General features: G+C 41.8%; 1 protein-coding gene across 20 annotated transcripts in view; it reads right to left on the reverse strand.

The window, feature by feature from the left end:
• The window catches only part of DNAI2 (dynein axonemal intermediate chain 2), a 375,814-nt gene that overhangs the window by 327,812 nt on the left and 26,790 nt on the right, over nt 1–21,212 (reverse strand). For all 20 annotated transcript variants that reach the window (XM_078654258.1, XM_078654257.1, XM_078654254.1 and 17 more), the window contains exon 2: nt 6,816–7,003. In XM_078654258.1, the coding sequence (XP_078510384.1) occupies nt 6,816–6,998 (183 nt within the window). In that variant the 5' untranslated portion in view covers nt 6,999–7,003. The remainder of the gene's footprint in view (nt 1–6,815; nt 7,004–21,212) is intronic.

The following is a 21,212-nucleotide window of genomic DNA, read 5'->3' on the forward strand; positions in this document are numbered from 1 at the left end:
ATCGGACGCGCAGAGGGCCTATTTATCTGTACTGTAGAGGAGGTATCAGAGATAATTAAGTCATTGCCGAACGGAAAAGCCCCAGGCCCAGATGGCTTTACAGGCGAATTTTATAAAACTTCCATGGATATACTGGCACCCCGACTGGTTGCGATGTTTCGTGCAGCCTTTGAGAAAGGTATACTTCCGCCAACGCTGCGAGAAGCTGTGGTGATAGCACTATTAAAACCAGCTAAAGATCCCGACAGATGTGACTCATACCGCCTTTATCTTTAATCAATGTGGACTCTAAGATTTTAGCCAAGATACTTGCAACAAGGCTGCAGCCACTCATGACAGTCCTGGTCCTCCCAGACCAGGCTGGTTTTATACCATTTTTTCTTTTGATAACTTTATTTCGGTCATTGACCATAAAAGTGCAGATAAAATATGTACAAGCACAATGATAAAATACATAGATAAAAACAGTTTTTAAAAAGAATTATTAAACAGTGAGTTATCAGAAGAAGGGGGCAATTGATTCCTATTAACAAAAACAGTTCTTCTACGCCACATACCATACAGGAAACGGGAAACAGAGAAAACAATAGGGGGGGAGGTATCAAATGTTAAAACTCTACAGGCCTGTGTGCATTGTCTGAGTCCCAAATTTCTACACAGCGGCATCAGCCAACATCTCCGAATTATACTATATGCTGGGCAGAGAACATAACATGCGCAATGTCCTCTCTGCCATTGTTACAAGCAGGGCAACTACCCTCATTTGAATTGGCCCATTTAGAAGTTAGTGCCCTAATAGGCAAGGAACCATGTCTCAATTGAGAGTATAATTTCCTTGCAAGCGGGGGCTGGACTAAGTCCAAGAATTCCTCTTTCTTGGATTCAGTTTTTATCAACAAAAACTCGGTGGATAACCTGCCCAAAGTTGTCGAACAATGTAGTAATTTAAAGTTGTAATATCTCACAGAGGCCAACAACTCTGACCTCTGAATCCTCAGGCAACTTTCCTCAGGGGTGTCCCATAGTTGTGGTTATACCATCTAGAGCCACCACGCATAATACCCGAACGTTGTTCGCACTGTCCCATTATCTAGTCCCAAGCACCAAAGCTGTGGCGGTCATGTTAGATGCCGCCAAGGCATTTGACTCCATTGAGTGGTAATACATCATAACAGTGCTTAACAGGATGGGTTTTCCTCCAATATTTACACAGTGGATTAAGCTTTTATACACGCAGCCAGTGGCCAGAATACAGATCAATGGCTATGTCTCTGACGTAATAAATATAGAACGTGGGACGAGGCAAGGGTGTCCATTATCCCCTTTATTGTTCGCCCTCGCCCTTGAACCGCTTGCCTGCAAGGTCAGACAGCAACATCGCCCCTCTGCATTGCAGTTTCCAGGTAGACCCTTAAATATTTCACTCTACGCGGATGACATGCTACAATATGTTCGCGACCCTGAACAACATCTAGCACCACTATTGCGTGAGTATATTAAATTCGGAGGGCACTCTGGCCTCCAAATAAATTGGGATAAGTCCTCTATCATCCCCTTAACTGAACCCACCCTGCCGCACACTACTGAATTTCCACTAGAGTGGCAAGAGGATCCCGTTAAATACCTTGGAGTGTGGTACCACAGAGACCCGGAAATTGTTATAAGAACTAATTATGGTAGAGTGTTATCTTCATTAGATGACAAAGTGAATCGCTGGATACAATTGCCGTTGTCAATTTCTGATTGAATAGCAATTGTGAAAATGGTGCTGCTCCCCAAACTCCTTTACCTTGTCAACAACATCCCAATTCACCCTCCCAGAGAAGTTTTCAAACGAATATCCTCAGTAGTGCTTAAGTTGATATGGGCTGGCAAAAAGGCATGTATTGAATTACTCACTTTGACCTTACCATACACCAGAGGGGGACTCTGCGTGCCGAACTTTCTCTTATACTCTCTATGTGCCCAAGCACAGTATGCCAAATACTGGTATCATAAGATTCCGTACCTGACACACACGGCTGTAGAGGAAGGGGATGCTCTACCAATAGCTCTAACTGCAATTATTACACACCGCCGACCACCCCTACACGCTAAAGACATTAACACCATTGATGCCACTAATGATGCATGGCAACGGCTGGGTCGATTATCATTTGTGCACAACTACAAAATGCAGTAATCACATCTGGAAATTATTCATATTATCAGTAGTCACTTACAATGAAAAAGTTTTCATTATATACCTTTGAGTTCCCAGGCAGCGCTACTTCAAGGCAGGTGCCTGCTTAGGCAGGCCTAGCATTGTTGAAGTGGTCCCACCATGTTTCCTAAAGCTTTGCATGCTTTTTGTTACAGCCCCTTGTCCCTCTATGCTCCGGCCCTCCACCTGCATTTCCACTCTGAGATATATGTAACTAGCGAAGAGGTGGGTATCGGACTCCTGAGTCAAGTAGGACTGGATACAGTAGGAGACCTATAGAATAACGGGAGGTTCAAAACAACACAGGACTTATCGTATATACGGAATCAAACACTATTGTTCCACTTCACCTATCATAGACTACAGGGGGCGATCAAAAAGTTATATCCAAGCTATCCAAATGAGCTGCTACAACTCGACACCTTACAGCTCATCATTACCTCCCCAAACACCACACACCTAGTTTCCTGGTAATACACTGTAGCGCAAACTGAAATACCTTACAACACTCACAAAACCATGGAATGATGGAATGAGGTACTAGAAGTCCCCCTGACGGAGGCGGATTGGCAGACTACATGCACTCTGATCCAAATGCTCACACCTAACGGCAACTTACGACTTGTCCATTTTAAATATTTGCATCAAACGTATTATACGCATATGAAACTTAACAGATATGGTCTCCGATCAGAGGCGAGCTGTAAGCGATGTGGTCTCGATCCAGCTGACTTCATTCATTTAGCATGGCATTGTTTGAAGATACGTTCCTACTGGGAACAAGTCACCTCTGTAGAGGCAGAAATGGTGGGCATTGACATTAACTGCAGCATTCGCATTTGTCTCTTGGGGTTATTGAACGTTGTCCGGGCTATGAAAAGAAAGTTTTGTATGGTAGCACTGTTGCTCGCCAAACGAAGAGTCTCCATGTGCTGGGAAAGCAAAACTGTGCCTACAATCCAGCAATGGCTATGTGATATGACCCACTGTCAAGATACGCTACAAACATATGAAGAAGAACTACCTGCTCGCTCCAGACCGAAAGATTACTGGAAGTATTTAACAGACTATCTAAGTGCAAACACTACTACTTAGGGGTATAGATTACATGTGTCCTACTTTATCTTTGCTGCAACAAATGTACTTATGCACAGTAAATGTTAATGTATATTTTTTCCTTTTGTATCACTTGGATGATGAATGCGGTAGTGTAATGGCCTGTATTAACTTTTTTTATGTATACATTATGAAATTTCAATAAACACATTTTTTTTAAAAAGAAGAAAAAGTGAGGCCACGACCTAGAGGGTTTGTTTACACGAGGAGGAATGGGTTAAGGCAAAAAATGGCAGCAAGGGTAACTGGTGATTCCACTAGATTACATCTTATCGAGTTCAAGTATTCACAGAATTTATTTTACACCAGACAATTTAAGGAAAATGGGACAAAGATGTGACTGCTCCTGTCAGTGATGTAAAACAGAAAGAGGCACCTCACTACACGTGATCTGGGCATGTTCAATCACACAGAGATACTGTTCTTGCATTTTTAATACACTAGAGCCGGTGGTTGGCTTCTCTAGAGAAAGAGGCCCAAAACTGTTCCCTGGTTGGGACAGCCACATAGGCCACAAGCTGCTAGTGGGTATCAGATGTATAGTAGCCAAAAGATATATTGTGCAGCATCATTAGCGTACCATGGAGGAGCGGCTGAGGGGTGTCAACTATTGTGCACTTGTGGAAGAATCAGTGAATAAGTCAAGGGGCTGTCCCAAAAAGCATGCAAAGCTTTAGGAAACATGGTGGGACCACTTCAACAATGCTAGGCCTGCCTAAGCAGGCACCTGCCTTGAAGTGGCGCTGCCTGGGAACTCAAAGGTATATAATGAAACTTTTTCATTGTAAGTGACTACTGATAATATGAATAATTTCCAGATGTGATTACTGCATTTTGTAGTTGTGCACAAATGATAAGTTTGCGGGTGGGGTCCATTAAGTTATGTTTGCTCCGTATGGCATACGCATGTGTACGTTGATGAAACATATCAAAATATAACATAAACAAATTCAAAAAAACAACTACAATAGACACCACAGGCACGAAATAAATAACTATACCAAGGCAGACAACACATATTGAACCCAGTGGTTTACAAGTACGTCAAAAGCAGATCTCGCTCCCTTTGGAAGTAGGAACTGCACACAATGCGCCACACCTTTACTACACTGTCGAGCACACTCACCATCAAAGAATCAACCACTCAAAACATAAAAGAGCAGATTCTGCAAACCACAGTCAGTTCTGCCCAAAATACCAGAGCTGTGTGGAAATGCAAATTATTGACAGCCAGTAGATATAGAATGTAATGGAAATGGAAATGTGCTCTATACAAATGTAGGAAATATAAAGTGACGTGCATGACGGCAAACCATCTTCCTAGTTCCTGGATTGAGTTCTGCAGATTTTGCAGCAGTTTCTCACTGGAAGGACAGGATGCGTCTTGAATAGGAGAAAAACATATCAACATAATATGTGTATTTGTAACGCTCTCGTTTCCCCCAGTGTTCGTCTTGGCACTGAATAAGAGAATGCAACAGGAGAAATTACATTTCGGAATACAGACAATATTAGGTCAAAACGCTGGAGTTTGTGCTGGTGAAAATCCTCTATGCAAAGCACAATGACAACACTCCGGAATCAATCGGTAATTGAAGATACTTTTATAAGTAAAATGGCAATAGACCACAAAACTTCTGGCAATAGTACACTGGTTTGTCACAAAGAAATCTGAAAATGAACACAAAATGAATAAGCATGTATGCTTCCATCCTCATAGAAGAGTGTTCTGATTCAGAACACTCTTCTGACTGATGCAGGCAGAGAATAGGTCATGGAAATAAAACGCAGTTGAAAATATATAACCTCAATGAAAGCTCCTGTTGGCCACTATATGTGTGACAGCTGTTACAGTCTAGTGGGGGGAAGGAGCACAGTCAAAGTACAGTTATTGTTACAAAGTAAAAACTAAGAACCATTGAAATAACCCCACATCAAACGCAATGCTCAAGACGTCACCCTAAATGAAACAGAACTGATGATATTATATATCACATTACCCTGCACTTTGCTAGCCTGGCTGATGAGGATTATGAATCCGAAACCGGTCCCAGGATGCTTGTTTCCAGTCCATGGAAGACATGGCTTGGCAGTTCGGGCTGGACTGTTCCCATGAGGCACAGGGTCAGACTGATTTGCATATAGCCATGTCTGAAATGGGGTGGCTGAGTGGGCTTAAGAATGGTGATGGATTAAACCCAGATCAGTTGACTGGGGGTGAGTGTTTGATTTGCTCAAACGCTGCGTCCATCATCCCCTTTTGTATCGCAGGCAGAGAATAGGTCATGGAAATAAAACGCAGTTGAAAATATATAACCTCAATGAAAGCTTCTGTTGGCCACTATATGTGTGACAGCTGTTACAGTCTAGTGGGGGGAAGGAGCACAGTCAAAGTACAGTTATTGTTACAAAGTAAAAACTAAGAACCATTGAAATAACCCCACATCAAACGCAATGCTCAAGACGTCACCCTAAATGAAACAGAACTGATGATATTATATATCACATTACCCTGCACTTTGCTAGCCTGGCTGATGAGGATTATGAATCCGAAACCGGTCCCAGGATGCTTGTTTCCAGTCCATGGAAGACATGGCTTGGCAGTTCGGGCTGGACTGTTCCCATGAGGCACAGGGTCAGACTGATTTGCATATAGCCATGTCTGAAATGGGGTGGCTGAGTGGGCTTAAGAATGGTGATGGATTAAACCCAGATCAGTTGAATGGGGGTGAGTGTTTGATTTGCTCAAACGCTGCGTCCATCATCCCCTTTTGTATCGCAGGCAGAGAATAGGTCATGGAAATAAAACGCAGTTGAAAATATATAACCTCAATGAAAGCTTCTGTTGGCCACTATATGTGTGACAGCTGTTACAGTCTAGTGGGGGGAAGGAGCACAGTCAAAGTACAGTTATTGTTACAAATTAAAAACTAAGAACCATTGAAATAACCCCACATCAAACGCAATGCTCAAGACGTCACTCTAAATGAAACAGAACTGATGATATTATATATCACATTACCCTGCACTTTGCAGAGACCAGCATGAATGTAACATTAATAATTGGTTTGATGATGTGTTGTTTTTAATTACTTTACCTTTTAGGTGTCTTTATATATTATTATAAATAATGTGATGCCATGAGTAATCCATTTGGTGGGTTAGTTATGGATTGCATGACTGTTTTTGATTCAAAGCCCTATGCGACAAAATATTCAAAACATTCAGATGGAAATTACACTCACAATATCTAGATACGTAGATTTGTTCTCTGTATACAGCTTTGAACAAAAAACACAAATGATCATTCTGGGATAAGACACAACAACATGTGGATAGAACAGCTGATGTCCTATATATTTAATTTACAAACACCAAGGGAAGGTAGTGAGACAGGGAGAGGGAGAAGAGCACACAATTTCATTCCTCCAACTCTAGGTCTGTGCAATGCCCAGTTTCCCATTTGTAAACGTTTCCCAAAGTTAGTTGAAGTTACCTCATGTTCAGACATGTCATATGCACACTGGATTGCAATGTCGCACGGATTTCTGTCAATATAGTTGGCAGCCTGGCCTGGATCTGGAAGTATGTCAACATGGAGCTCGGCTGGCCGGTCAGAGAAGTTGCATTGTCGGCCAAATTCGCTCCTTTTTCTCGTGTAAACGTAGACTATCTCCATGGTGACTTGAGAAGCAAAACACATAAAAAAAAATTATCCTTCATATAGTTGACAGCAACAGGTGTTTAGTACCAAGAGAAACAATCGGGTGCTGTAGTGTGGGCTGGGCCTTGTTGCGCTCATTGCTATGTTAGCCTAGCCTAGGCTTATTAGAAGTTTAAACGCCATTTTACCTTTTTGCTGCTTTTGCACACAACACTGCATATAACTGTTGATGCAAATTAGGCTGCGTGAAATGCTTCACATGAGAATGGCTTGTTTTCAGCATCCCTAGACTTACATCGTGACTCTAGTCTGCATACGGAGTGCTAAAAGCCTCCAAGGTTATCATAACAAGGTAGCTGTTGTTTGGGCTGACCGGCTCACGTTTTAACCATAACATACATGCAGATGCAAACCAACGTGATTCTGGCGTCTTTAATAATGCATTGTAAGCATGATTTCAGACACTTAGAAGAATCCCGCTTTTCCAGAGAGACAGAGGGCTTTTGCAGATCCTGATGTGATCCCTTCCTGCTGATTCTAGAGGTATGGGGTCCCCAACACAAACCTAAGAGACCTTCTATATTTTATAAAACATAATTCCTAGCTAGGGAGGGTGATTTACTAGGTGCTGTAGGACCTATTTTCACCATCATTGTAATATGATTTCTCCCTTTGTGTTTTATGGAATTGTAGCAATGCTGATCATAATATTTCTAATCATATGTCTGCTTATGTTAGCAAAGATACTGCATCTTAAAGCAAGTCGTTAAAATAAATACTTTAACCATACCCATGTCTCTTTTTAATCCTGTTGTGGACTGGTATGAGAGTAAAACGAAAGAGTGTTCTCGCTTCCCACCATTCCTGAGTATAACCTAAGTCGCATGTTCTTGGTTGTTCTAATCATTGGTTCCTTTGCATTAGGACGAAGAGCTAATAAGACACCGATGCTAGCTGGTTAGGGTTTCTAGGCACTAAGATGAGTTTTTTGGTACACCACAATTCACTGAGGTCCTGAGTCTCTGTGCACAGTTCTGTGTAGGAGCAGAATCCCTGCGACAGTGCCAGTGTGAAATGTAGTTTTGCCTGAATAGATTTATCCATTTCAGATGTTGCAAATAGTTCAGCAACATATACATTTCCTCAGGCTTAGTGCAATATGGTTTTCTTCCTAACTTGGCCAAAATAGGATAGGCCATTCTAGCCCATGGATGTTTATATACAATAGCCAAGTACAGCAAACTAGGCAATAGAGGGGTATAAGGGAGAAGTTGTATACTACTTTTGCTAGAATTCTCAGATAGCCTTTAATTCTTTAAATTGATTTTCTCATTATAAAATACTAACAGAGTGACAAAGGAATCACAATATAAATGTTTAAAAATGAAAGTACCTAAATGTACTGCTCTTTATAATACAGCAGAATAAATCCTTTGGATAATGGAAGCAGCCCTCTGGAGATGTGTGCTATCTAGTCAACAGAATTTATGCTTTGTCCGTTTTTTCCCCAAGTAATATGATTTATTTTTAGGAGAAGAATTTTCTCTTGCACAGATTTCAAAGTTTACACCAATCATTGGAAACATACCATTCCTATGTGACTCTTAGAGTATATCCATTCGTATCTCTTCCTTGAGTGACTTTACTATTTGTACATTTGCAATTTTTCTTTCTGTTTGTATCTCTTCCTTGTGTGACTTTACATCTTGTACATTTGCAATTTTTTCTGTTTGTATCTTTTATCTAACGCAGGTAATCCTTAGTCCTTATGTTTTGCAACTGGTTCTTATGTAAAGCGCTCTGACATCTTCGGGTAAAGTTCGCGCTCTATAAAATCGCATTAAATAAATAAATAAAATTAAATAAATAAAATTAAATAAATAAATTGGAGACACACCACCAGAGTGTAGCTACAAATGAATACATCATCTACTATAAATATAGCAGAATTCCAGTTTTCTATTTTCGCCACAAGGCAATACACAGTATAAACATTATATGGGAGAGCTCTATAATATAAATTCTAATCAATCCAGTGTCTAGTACCTAATCCTTATTTAATATGCTTGCCACCACACTGCATGACAACGCATGTTCTATTTTAGGTTTACATCAGCAACACGTTTTGCAGTGGAGCAACAAGGTAACCTTCCAATACTTACATTTCCTGTAAGGCTAGGTGTTACACTCCGTTAAACACCCATCGAAAATCTACATAATCACTCCCCCACCCCATCTGCTTGCCTAATATAGTATTGGAATAATTGATGCAAAAACAAAAATTGATTGGTCATTTGCAAAAACTAGTTTGTTCCACCAGAATTAAATTTAACAAAACTGTAAATTAGGAAAAAGTGCGAGAAAACTTTTGCAGAAGATTTGCTTGAGGCATCTAATGAACAGTCAATATGAGGCTAGACTGTCTCTATCTCTGTTTATTTTGACAATAATAACAGCCAATACAATAATACTTCTTAGATTCAGGCGACTGTCCTTGCTGTATGATCTCAATGAACAAGAGGATTAGAAAGCATGTCCACCCAGAAGGGTGTAGCTTCATAAATGCAGTAAATGTGCAAAGCAGAGCTGTGCACTCTCAAGCATAAAGGTCCTCAATAAATCTGATATCTTGGAGATCTGTGTGAATGATACACTCCTAGTCATGTCTATGTTCTGTAGAAATTAGCTGCAATACTCTAGAGAAGCATCAGATACTAGCAACATTCTCTCAGATGACACCATTATCTCCTGCACCCTTCCTTTTCAATGAACCCTCATATATATTTCTATTGCCTCAAGGATTTGTCTGCAACTTCATTTTCCTCAACTTAATGTTTTTCTGTGCAATTGATTTTGCACAGTGTTTACAAACTCAGCCATTTTATCGGGGTTTCTCCCTGAAACACCAGCCCTGAAATATCTTTGTACAATTTTCCTCAAATTTATAACAGTTGTCACACCATGAGTTCATAGTTATCCTCAATGTATATTCACTCAAACTTATATATACTTAATTTATAATACCTTACAACTCAAACTAGTGTGAATCTTGCAGTAGTCAATAGCAAGATAGGAAAATAAACATTAGCAATCTGAAAATCTGCAACATCATGGGGTGCACATCATGCCCACATGCCCTTGTAGATTCCAATGTCCAGCCTCCTGCTTACTTTCCACTCCATGGTTCTGAGAAGTGTGTACAGAAGGTGTGATTGGATCCCCTTCTGGCATATCTATGTCTGGCAGAAAAAACAATTGTTTAAGGAAGATGATAAAAGCATATTGGTGTGCTAGGATTCAAATGATTTAGTGGTCTAACCATAGGGGATACAATCCACAAGAGGGGGAGGAGGCTCTCAAAAAGTCCCTTCCAGACTAATTGGATTTCCACACACAATATAACACCCTGAGCACGCAGCACACAAGCTTACATCGAGTTTCTATCTACTGCTTCATAGCCATTGACGTAGAAAAGAAAAGTAATCATCGAGACTGCCCGGCTGATGCAAAAATCTGAAATAACCTTGACAACTGAATCTATAGGAGGGCATACTTTAACAATATTCCCATATGCCTCAATTGCTGACAAATAATAATTACAGGTCCATGGTAAAAAGAGCCCAAGGCAGGTGAAATATAAGTGCCATATAATCACTGAGTCATTCCAGACTGCCTTCAAGGCCGAAGCAGAGGACGAAGACAGGTACAAGCGTTTGAAGGCTATTTTTTCGGCACTGAATCTCTCCATTCAAAAAAGGCATAGAGACATAGGGAGTACATTCCTGTGAATGTCTAAGAATTGGACAGAACTTCTGACAAGAAGGATTAGCCTGGCCAGATTAAAGCTATATAAATGAATATGCAGGAACTGATGCAGGCGATAGTCTAAAGTACTAATTTTGTGTATTTATGGATATTATTTAGGGGTTGCCAGGGGTAGCTACTGTGACACCTGCAAGCCCTGGCACAGGAATTGCGACTCCTGGCATAAGGCATTTTTACAGCAGAGCCAGGAACAAAACACCTTATAGATTTCGGCTGCCCAGCAATTGCGCTGTGCTTGCGAAATCTATTGGTTTTAATATAAATCTTTAAAGGGGCTTACATCCCCCCCTAGCTTTTCTTTGGTTCCTGTGCTTGCCACATACACATCCCTAATTTTGTATTGGCTGTAGCATATTTTCCTGCATTTGCCAAAACTTTTTCATCTCTGCTTCTATTATCAGTTTCCCGTAGCCAAATTACTGATAACATCGCTTAGGTAGAACAATTTCTTTGATAAAGCTTTGCCTCTTTCTGCTTGTTTGTTTTGCAGCGGATTTATTTAGTGCAATTTATCACCCGGAGAGATTACGTGATTTGCCCAGAATTACAGGATGCTGCGACTTGAACTGGGATCCCCAGCTCTCTAGTCAGCAAGTCTGACCACTGTACCACATCCTCTCCACTTCTGTAATGTTTGTCAGGGAGCTCTTTCCTTCGATCCGGAAATGATTGAAAAAAACATCTTTTTATTCATCACATAGGCGAAATTGATGCATGCTTGTTAAACTTTCATATCCTACAGAAGACTGGGACCTTTGGCTGACAGGAATAAACTCAGCAGCAATGAAACTGACACTGCAATGAAACAATATGTTACTAACATTGGTGAACTGGGGGCCCTGATATGAGCGGTCTTTGCAGCCTGTTGTAAAGGGGTGTCCTTAAACCGAAAATAGCATTTGCAACATAATTGATTTATTGTTGCTGGTTGAGAGGGCCGGCAAGAAAGGAGTCTAAGTAGCTCTCAATCTCTCACGCATTGTCAGAACAGAGGGATGGAAAAGGAAGAGTTAATAGATGAACTGGGAAAGTAGAGAGACTAGAAGAGAGCTAGAGGAGACACCACACCAATAGAAAGGTGGGAAATAACAGCAAAAGGCAAAAAAGAGTAGAGAGACAGAAAGGAAAACACAAGTGAGAGATGTGAAAGGTGGAAAAATGTGAAAGGCGCAGCTAAGAGAAAGAGAATCAGAGGAAGAGAGAAGTGTGAAAAAGATAAAGTCTAGAAAGAGAGGGTGGACATGTGAGAAAGAGACATCTGAGAGAGGTAATAGGTGAGAGAGAGGTGAGACAAAGTTCAAAAAGAGTGGAAGGTGAGGATGCAGTAGTAAGAGAAGTAATAAACAGAGACTGGTGTGAGAGAACTCAGAAAGACACATAGAGGGAGCAAGAGGGAAACATGTAAAAAAGAAAAAGTGTAATCAATAATCTTCCTCATGGGTATCGGGCAGTACCCCCTTATTTTCTGACCACTTTTAGTATACTAATAATGAATAGCTTTTTATTTTCTGTTAGTGTAATAAAAAATGTAGCGCAGAGAGCTGGATCAAGATATTCACTAATAGTCAGCCACGGCCCGTGGAGGGAGTTCCTTTGGGGCAGAAAGGCGGGGTGGGGGAGGGGCAGGGTTGAGGGGTGCTAAAACCCGGAATATGGATAATTGGAGGTAAGTAAACAATTTAATTAATAAAACGAATTTTGTAGCGCGTGCTGCAACACATTTTGCGATGCAGGGCGCTCTACGAAATTCGTTTTATTTATTAAATTGTTTATTTACCTCCAATTATCCATATTCCGGTTTTTAGCAGCCTCCACTCTGCCCCTCCCCCGCCCCACCTTCCTGCCCCACCGGAACTCCCTCCACGGGCCACGGCTGCTAATAGTTGAGTTATGGTAAATGCCTTCAAATTTATGTTTTGTCTGTGCGCGATTGTGAGTGTGTGTTTGTGTGAGAGAGTATGCGTGAGCTTGTATGTGTTAAAGTGAGAAAGTGAGTGACTGGTAGTGAGTGAGAAAGAGTGAGACCGAGGCTTTAAGTGAGTTAGAGTGAGTGAGCATTAGTGAGTGAGGGAGGTACTGGAAGTGAGGGTGAGTTTGTGAAAATGAATAAATATGAGTGTGCAGACTGCTAGAGAGTGTGAGTCAGTGTTAATGGCCATTAATATGTGAGTGAGTTACAGTGAATGAATGTTACTGTAAGTGAGAATTAATGCTTCATAGTGAGTGGGAATAAGTGGGAATAAATTAACAAGAATAAGACTGTGTAAGTGTGTTTGAGGCAATGAGAAAGTAGGAGTAAGACAAACTGTGATTTAGACCCAGTGCAAAAGAATAAGTGAGCCATTGTGAGAATACGTAGGACTGAGGTAGAATGTGTGAGTCCAGGTGAGTGTATGTTAATTTCTGAATATATCCGAGTGAGAGTGAAGGAGTGAGTTAATGTAAGTGAGTATGGGGGAGAATGTGGTGTCATGCTTGCAAATCTGCAGTTGGCCCTGGCATTCTGAAGGCAAAATAGCAAAATGCTTGGGCTAGCATACATGAGATAATTCTTAGCATGATACTGAGACTAGAGTTATACCTGGCATATGGGGACACCAATGAAAAATTGCGGTCGCTGGAGTATTGGAGGAAATTCTTGGCTTAGGAGTACACATTGCAAAATGGTAGCACTGGCTAATGGTAATTCCTTACTTAATAGAGAACAATTTAGGCATACTGTGGGCAAGGCAACCATGGCCAAAGTTTGGGCCTAACATACAATAGGTAATATTTGACATAAAGATCACCAATGGTAAATGGACAGCACTAATGGAAAGAGTGTGGCACTGGCCTATTGCATGGTGTTTTTTGCCTAAGAGGGCACCAATGGCATATGGGGGGATGTTGGGGGAGGGGGCATTTTAATGATCCTTGTTTTCTTTCTGCAGCTTTCTCTAGGACCAGGGCGTTACATTTAGGTTTTGTAAAATAAATAATTTCAGCAGTGCAATGCATATTCTTCTAATTAAGTAAATATTAACTGCAAAGCAAACAAATTCTTTTACAAGTTACTACTTTGCTTCATTATTGTTAATACATGAAAAATTGTGTGCTTAAAAACACCTTTACCTTTTGGAGTTGCACAACTGAAAAAACTTTGTAAATGATCAGCAACCAAATTGTATTGGCAATCTGGAATAATATATTGGCAATCTGGAATAATATATTCATATTTAATATAATTTGTATGTCAATTAATACATGTGAACTTAAATACTTCATATGATCCATTAATAGATATCCTAATGCGCTTTACACTGGTAGAACCATTAAGTTATGTCTCTTTGTGGTGTGAACACGTTACGGTATCAGTATTATCAGTGTTCTGTAGCACTATATTCTCTTTTTATATAATATAAAGAGAAAGGAGTTGAGTTCCCAAGGATTACCTAATAAGTACCCTAAAGGTTGTAGCCTTACTTCCTGTAATGATATATGGTCAAAGGTCATGATGATGTCATTTCCTGTGATGGTATTAAGGTCAAGGGTGTGTTGTGTCACCTCCACGACCCCTGGAGATTTAGTGAATCAACATTCATGTCAGTAGCGGCTCCCCTTCTCAGCAAGTGGTGAGGTGGAGGAGCAGGAGGTGTGGGGGGTAGGGATCATATAATAAATTTTAAAAAAGCACTTACCGCCTGCTGCGCTGCCAGCCGCCGTCTCTGGGTTCTTCTGCTCCGGTCCCTGCACACTGCACAGGCTCCTAGATGCCAATCAAGAAGCTGCTCTCATGAGAGCAGTGCTGTTATTGACCTGAGCGGGCTTGCTTACGCTCACTCAGGTCCTAGGAGCATGTGCCTCTACTCCACCCGACTGTACAAAACAGCTCAGGTGGAGAGAGATCAAAGTCCGCATGACAGTTTAGCTAGCCTTAGACAGCCGGCCACATTTTTTGGCGCACTTACAGTGTGCACTTCTCCTTCTGCCCTCGTTGTGGCACCGCCCCACCCAGATTTGCCTGCCTTTAGCAGAAACAAAAATAAAATTACATTTTTTCACGAGAATCATCAAGACTAATACATATTGGTAACTAATTTAAGATCCTGGGAGTAAATCTGGAATTACGTTGTTGAATATGGCTTGGTGATAGGAATATAATTGACAAGCTAGTTCATAAATTGAGGCTTATTAAGATACACACTGTGATGCCTTCCTATGAATTTGACAAACTATTCTGAAGACCAACCTTTGACTAACTTGGTACCAATGTACAGAACAAAGTAACTAAAATACAATCCTTATCCTCAATCCCAATGCTGTGCACTTTGCATTTGTCCAGCGAATTATTCTGCCCCCAGGCAAAAAGGAATAGTAATAGAATAGGTCGCTCCTAACCACAGTCCTAAATACAACCCTCAATGCCACAGTCATCACAGCTATACATATTTGGGAAAAAAACATATTAAAAGACAAGTCAGAACTAGATGTATACATTCCTATATATGTGTCAATGAGTGCAGGTTGTTTGCCATCAGAGAAGAAACTTTGGAGGGGAAGAGTGCGAGTTAACTTCTTAATACAAGCTCTCCTTCAGCTTCATCAACCATTCTGTGATATCCACTTAGTACAATAAGAAAATTTTACAAGATGGGAAAAGGGTACAATTAAAGTCTTGTTGCCGTTAGATTATGCCATTATTATAAGTTTTTGTGTATAATCACTGATGTCAAACATTAACATTAACAAGTGAAAACATGCTTAACGAGTGTTTTTTCCCATGCCTTGATCCCGAGGAGAAATCAAACGATACAGGGATATTAGTAAACAAAGAGGTGACCTGTAGTTGAATAGCTTGGAATGTTTCATTACCACAGAATGGCAATGTGTTACAAAGAAATTAGTGTACTGGAACTTTGAAGGCCAGTGGAAAGGAGCTTCTCCTATAACCAGGAAGCACAACCGCCCAATCCATGAATACATTAATATTACTATATGTGCAACAAGCACCTGAAGGTTTCTTGGCACTAGGACTGAGTTAACCCATTAATCATAAGAGTATTAATAGAAGAGGTAACTTTGTCCATAATTGGGGAGCTTGGACAAAGAATGCTTTTCATCCACGTATTTGTCCATTAGAAAGCTTAAGATTTTGACTTTGGAAAACATTAGGTTGGTGTCCGTTATGGTTAGGCCAAAAGAAAAGGTTTCATGTATTGGAATCCTCACTTCAGTTTTTCGAGTACTAACTTTAATGAAACGTTTACTAATTCAATCTTGAATAGCAATGAAACAACACTAGATAGAGCTCAGTTGAAGATCTATAGAACTTCAAAATAATCTGTGTATCGCCTGCATATGAGACCGAATATAGTCCAAACAATCTTATATTGACTGACAAGGATCACATATATATATTAAATGGATTTGACAATAAGGAGCATCCCTGGGCTACCTCGTACGTGACCACAGAAACATTTGAATGAAAAGGGAGATGGTGGAGGTTATGTTAACACTTGCTACCCGTACTGGCTCCTGTCGATGTACCAATATGTATTAGTCCACCCTATCGAAGGCATTGGAGTGATTAAAGAGAAAGAGACTTGTTGAGTACCCAGCACATGACTGAGATAGGCGCATATTCTGTGGCCATAGTAGGCCTCAAGGAGAGATGTTAGTCAGTGGGCCAGATATATTTCACCAATCTTTGCAATTGCAGGGAATGAAGTGATAGATCTATAGTTTACATCATTACTAGTGTTCTTACTTTTTTTCCCGGAGTTTTATATAGCGCAAAGTTGACGAGAAGGTATCAGAGTACTTTACATGTGCACCAGTTGCGTTACATAAGGACATATTCATTTTCGTTAGGCACAGGGAGATTAAGTGATTGGCCCAGAATCACAGGATGTTGCACGTTCTTGCCAAGATTCAAACCCGGTTACCCAAATTGGAGGTCGACGTCCCTAACCGTTAGACCATATCCTCTCCCCAAGAGAGTGGTTTTATGATTGTATGCTTTCAGCAGCCAGGCATCAGGCCTTCGCAAAAGGACATGATTGGCAATTATGTGATAACAGGGGTGGCAGACTCAGCTAACGTTTGAAGTTCCGCTGACCAACAGGGATTGTTGGAAGAACCATACTTCATAGAAAGCAGACGTTTCGATACATAGTCTTCAGTAAAAGGCTGGGTAGTATTGAGCACAATTGCTTCTCCAAAAAGCGAAGGGTTTGGAATGAACTGTTGCTGTGCGTGAGCTGCCCCTTAATATGGTTTTTAATGTATGCTTTTGTTTGTGGAAAATAGTTCAAGACTCACAGAATTCCTGGAAAATCAGGGGCGAGTCTTTGTCCCATTCTGGCTTTGGAAACACAATTGCTACTTTAAAAATGGCATAAGGGGAATTCTTGTCATGTGATAGTTCTTTCTGTAAAGGGTTGACTATTCCTGCTGCAAGCATACTTAATAAAGTGTTACTTCTGTCTTATAGACAGCACAAGATTCTTCTTTATAAGTGATACAGTATTTTCTTTCAGCATGTCTCACAAATAAACTTTTCTCTCTCACAGTAGACGTAAACCACTGATTGCCTGGTCTTGAGCATCAAATTAATTGCTTTGATTGAGGCATAACAGCTTTATGAGCAGAAGTAAGAGCCTAAAGGCATGTGCTTGAAAAGGAAGATAGTAGAAGTGGAAGAAGCATAATGGTGTAGTAATAGTTTTCCGTCTACTTCTTTGTTCATCATTCTTTAGGAAAATGAGTGATTCATCTTCATTCGATGGTATTTAACTCTGATCATAACAAGATGAGAAATATCTAACTGAATTAAGGTATGGTCAGTCCATGCCATTGGTTGTACCTAAGTGACATTCATTGGCCTACAAGGAGAAAAAGATAAGTTGATAGACTAAGACAAAGTACACATTAGTTGAAGATGAGAGGGAAAATCATAAAACTATAATTTTCTCATGGTAACCGCCTTGCATTACCATTTTTGCAAAGTTAAAATGAGTTCCTAAACCAATGTGACTTTCCTACCAATGCATTCCCTTCAATATAAGAGGAACAACCAAGTTTCTGCTAACAAAAATGGATCCCATTTAAATCCTTCAAGCAGCATATGAAATTCTTCTGATAATTTGGTAAAGATCCAACATTAAGGGGGGTACATCTAAGATGAAACTCTGGAAGCTCCTCCTTAGTAGAAGGTTCAGTTGGAGCTTTAATGCCTTTCTTAGTGACCTGATCCAAGACCGTTAAGTTTAGAGTCATATTATAGTATGTTAGATGGTGTAAAGAGTGTGATGAGGACCATGTTCTCTAGGGGTCCCGCAGGCCAGTACAGTCACAGTATCAACATGCTTGCCTTCAGCATGCACAAGGTGCGTCCCTTGCGCACTGCTGCACAGCTGTTGCCTCTAAATACCACAGTCTGCCAAACCTGAAATGACAAGCAATGGAGGGTATGGCTCCCACTCAACATGGTGCCTATTCGAGAGAAAAAAGAGGGCAAATGAGGTACAAAACATGCTGCGATTAATAGGAGAGGTGGACAATTGCCAGGTTTGAGACTTAAAAGTTAATAGTGAAATAGTGCAACAAAGCATAAAAAATAACATGTACTTATGATATTTAAACCTAATTTCAAGCACATAATTTTATAAGGAATACAGGTATAATTGTCATTCAAACAAAGTCCAAAGAAATAAGATTTCCAGCTGTGTAGCATCAGTAAAACAAGCAATGACAATCCTAATCGTTCACCGATACCTTTACATACAATAATGACCAATGCAAATTGCCATCGTTTATAGCAGTCTGTCAAGATTGATGCTGTATCTTCCACATTTGTGTTGCAAATTTTCTATTGAAAACTAGATGACACTGAAGGCAGCAAACTGTTGTTTAAACATAACTGTATTTGCAATGGTGGGTTCATAGCAGGAAGAATAACCGATCTACTGAAGGGTAAGCCAAAAAGCTTCAATGTGTGGGTCAACTCCAGAAAGGAGGGAGACCAACACATAGGACTAGGGCAACTGAAACGGACATAAAAGTTATTCAATCTTGAGCAGGGAAAGTTTCTCAACATCCAGTCGCACAGTCCCACAGATCATAAGGGATTCCCACATAACCCAAAATCTATATGTTGCAACATTACAGACCACACACTCCAGTCCCTGCCACAGCATTCATGTTTCATCCCTCATAAAATGTACTCCAACTTTGCACAACAGACTTCAATTCTCTACTGCCCCTTACTTTTCCCATTAAAAACTAACCAAACTATATACTATGCCCCATTACTTCTGCTAACATCCCACTCACCATGCCCTTTATCTGACACTCACAGGGCCCCTCCATCAATTTTACCTTCCCCCTCTTTTACCTTGCATTTTCCCTTCCCTGCTTGGCCATATTTTTTCCTTTACTACCTGATGCACAAGCCCCCCCTTTCCACATGACCCATTGCCTTTCATCTCCATTACCCACTACACTTAACCACCCTAATCTTAAAACACATTCCTTGTAACGTTGACCAGAACTCTTAACATCTCCTCAGCTCTGAATTATCCTTAACAGATGCCTGCCAGCCACTCCCCAAGTACCTTCCACTCCAAGTATCTTCCCATACCCCACACCTTCAGCTGTAATACCTGCCCCTTGTTTCTCTCCTCTACTTACCTGGCTCTAGGAAAGGCGTGTCCATGTGAGTTCCAGGGCTCCTTCCTCTTTATTGACATGCATTTTATTTCCTACCTCTTCAAGTAGTAGGAAGCATTGGCAAAGCAAAAGGTCTTGTCTTTTGAGACCTACTCAATCAATCAATCAATGAGTCTTGCAGAACGTGGCTTGTCAACCCAGGGGGTCTCCAGGCGATGGAGTCTGGTGCAAGCCTCAGTTGCGGGTAGTGGCGGTCGAAGAGCCCAGTCTTGAGCTGCTTCCTGAAGTCCTTCAGAGATGGGGAGAAGCGCAGGTGGAGGTCGTTTCAAGACTTGGTGGCGAGATCGGAGAAGGAGCGGCATCCACAGCGGCTGTGGCAAATGCGGGGAAGGTGGGCCAAGGCGAGGGTAGAGGATGGAAGATCTCTTGTGGGTTGGTGGAATGTCATGTGGTTGTTGAGGAATGCAGATCCAGTCTTGTGGAGGGCTTCGTAGGCGTGGGTGAGACGCTTGAAGTTCTTCTGGGGAGGTTGAGGATGAGTCTTGCCACCGAGTTCTTAATGATCTGGATGTTTGGTGGTTCCGGCGTAGAGGGTGTTGCCATAATAGAGTTGGCTGGAGATGAGAGTCTGGGTGACTGTCTTCCTGGATGAGAGAGGTATCACTCTGAAAATTTTGAGGGGCATGGGGAGAGTGAGGAAGCAGAAAGAGGAGACGATGTTGATCTGTTGCTTCATGGTCAGCTTGGCGTCCAGGATGATTCAGAGGTTGCGTGCGTGGGTGAGGGGGAGAATTTTGGTGGCCACCAGGAGTCACCCAAAGGGGAGGGATTCTTCCAGAAGAGGATGACCTCCGTCTTGTCAGAGTAGAGTTTAAGGCAGTTGATCTTCATCCATGTGGCGATGTCAGTCATGGTGTTTTGGAAGTTGGCTCTTGTAGTGTCGCATCTTCTGTGATGGATAGGATGAGCTGGGAGTGGTTGGCGTAGGAGAGGATGTTGAGGCCGTGAGTGATGGTGATGTCAATCAATCAATCAATCAAAGCATTTATATAGCGCACTACTCACCCGGAGGGTCTCAAGGCGCTAGGGGAGGGGGGGTCCGCTACTGCTCGAACAGCCAGGTCTTGAGCTGCTTCCTGAAGGCAAGGTGGTCCTGGGTCAGGCGGAGGTGGGTCGGGAGGGAGTTTCAAGTGTTGGCGGCCAGGTAGGAGAAGGACCTTCCTCCAGTGGTGGCTCTTCGGATGCGGGGGACGGAGGTGAGGGCGTGGCCGGTCGATCGAAGCTGGCGTGTGGGGGCGTAGAAGTTGAGGCGGCTGTTGAGGTATCCTGGGCCTTGGTTGTGTAGGGCTTTGTGTGCGTGGGTGAGGAGACAGAAGGTGATTCTCTTATTGACCGGGAGCCAGTGCAGATCTCTCAGGTGTCCGGAGATGTGGTTGCGTCGGGGGATGTCCAGGATGAGTCGTGCAGAGGCGTTCTGAATCCGCTGGAGTCTCTTCTGGAGTTTGGCGGTGGTTCCGGCGTAGAGGGAGTTGCCGTAGTCCAGACGGCTGGTGACGAGGGCCTGGGTGACCGTCTTCCTGGTCTCGGTGGGGATCCACCGGAAGATCTTACGTAGCATGCGCAGGATGTTGAAGCACGACAAGGAGACGGCGGTGACTTGTCTGGTCATGGAGAGGGAGGAGTCCAGGATGAAGCCCAGGTTGCGTGCGTGGTCTGTTGGTTTGGGTGCGTTGCCCAGGGCGGGGGGCCACCAGG

This window comes from Lissotriton helveticus, chromosome 7 (assembly GCF_964261635.1).
Source record: "Lissotriton helveticus chromosome 7, aLisHel1.1, whole genome shotgun sequence".
NCBI classification, from domain to species: Eukaryota; Metazoa; Chordata; class Amphibia; order Caudata; family Salamandridae; genus Lissotriton; species Lissotriton helveticus.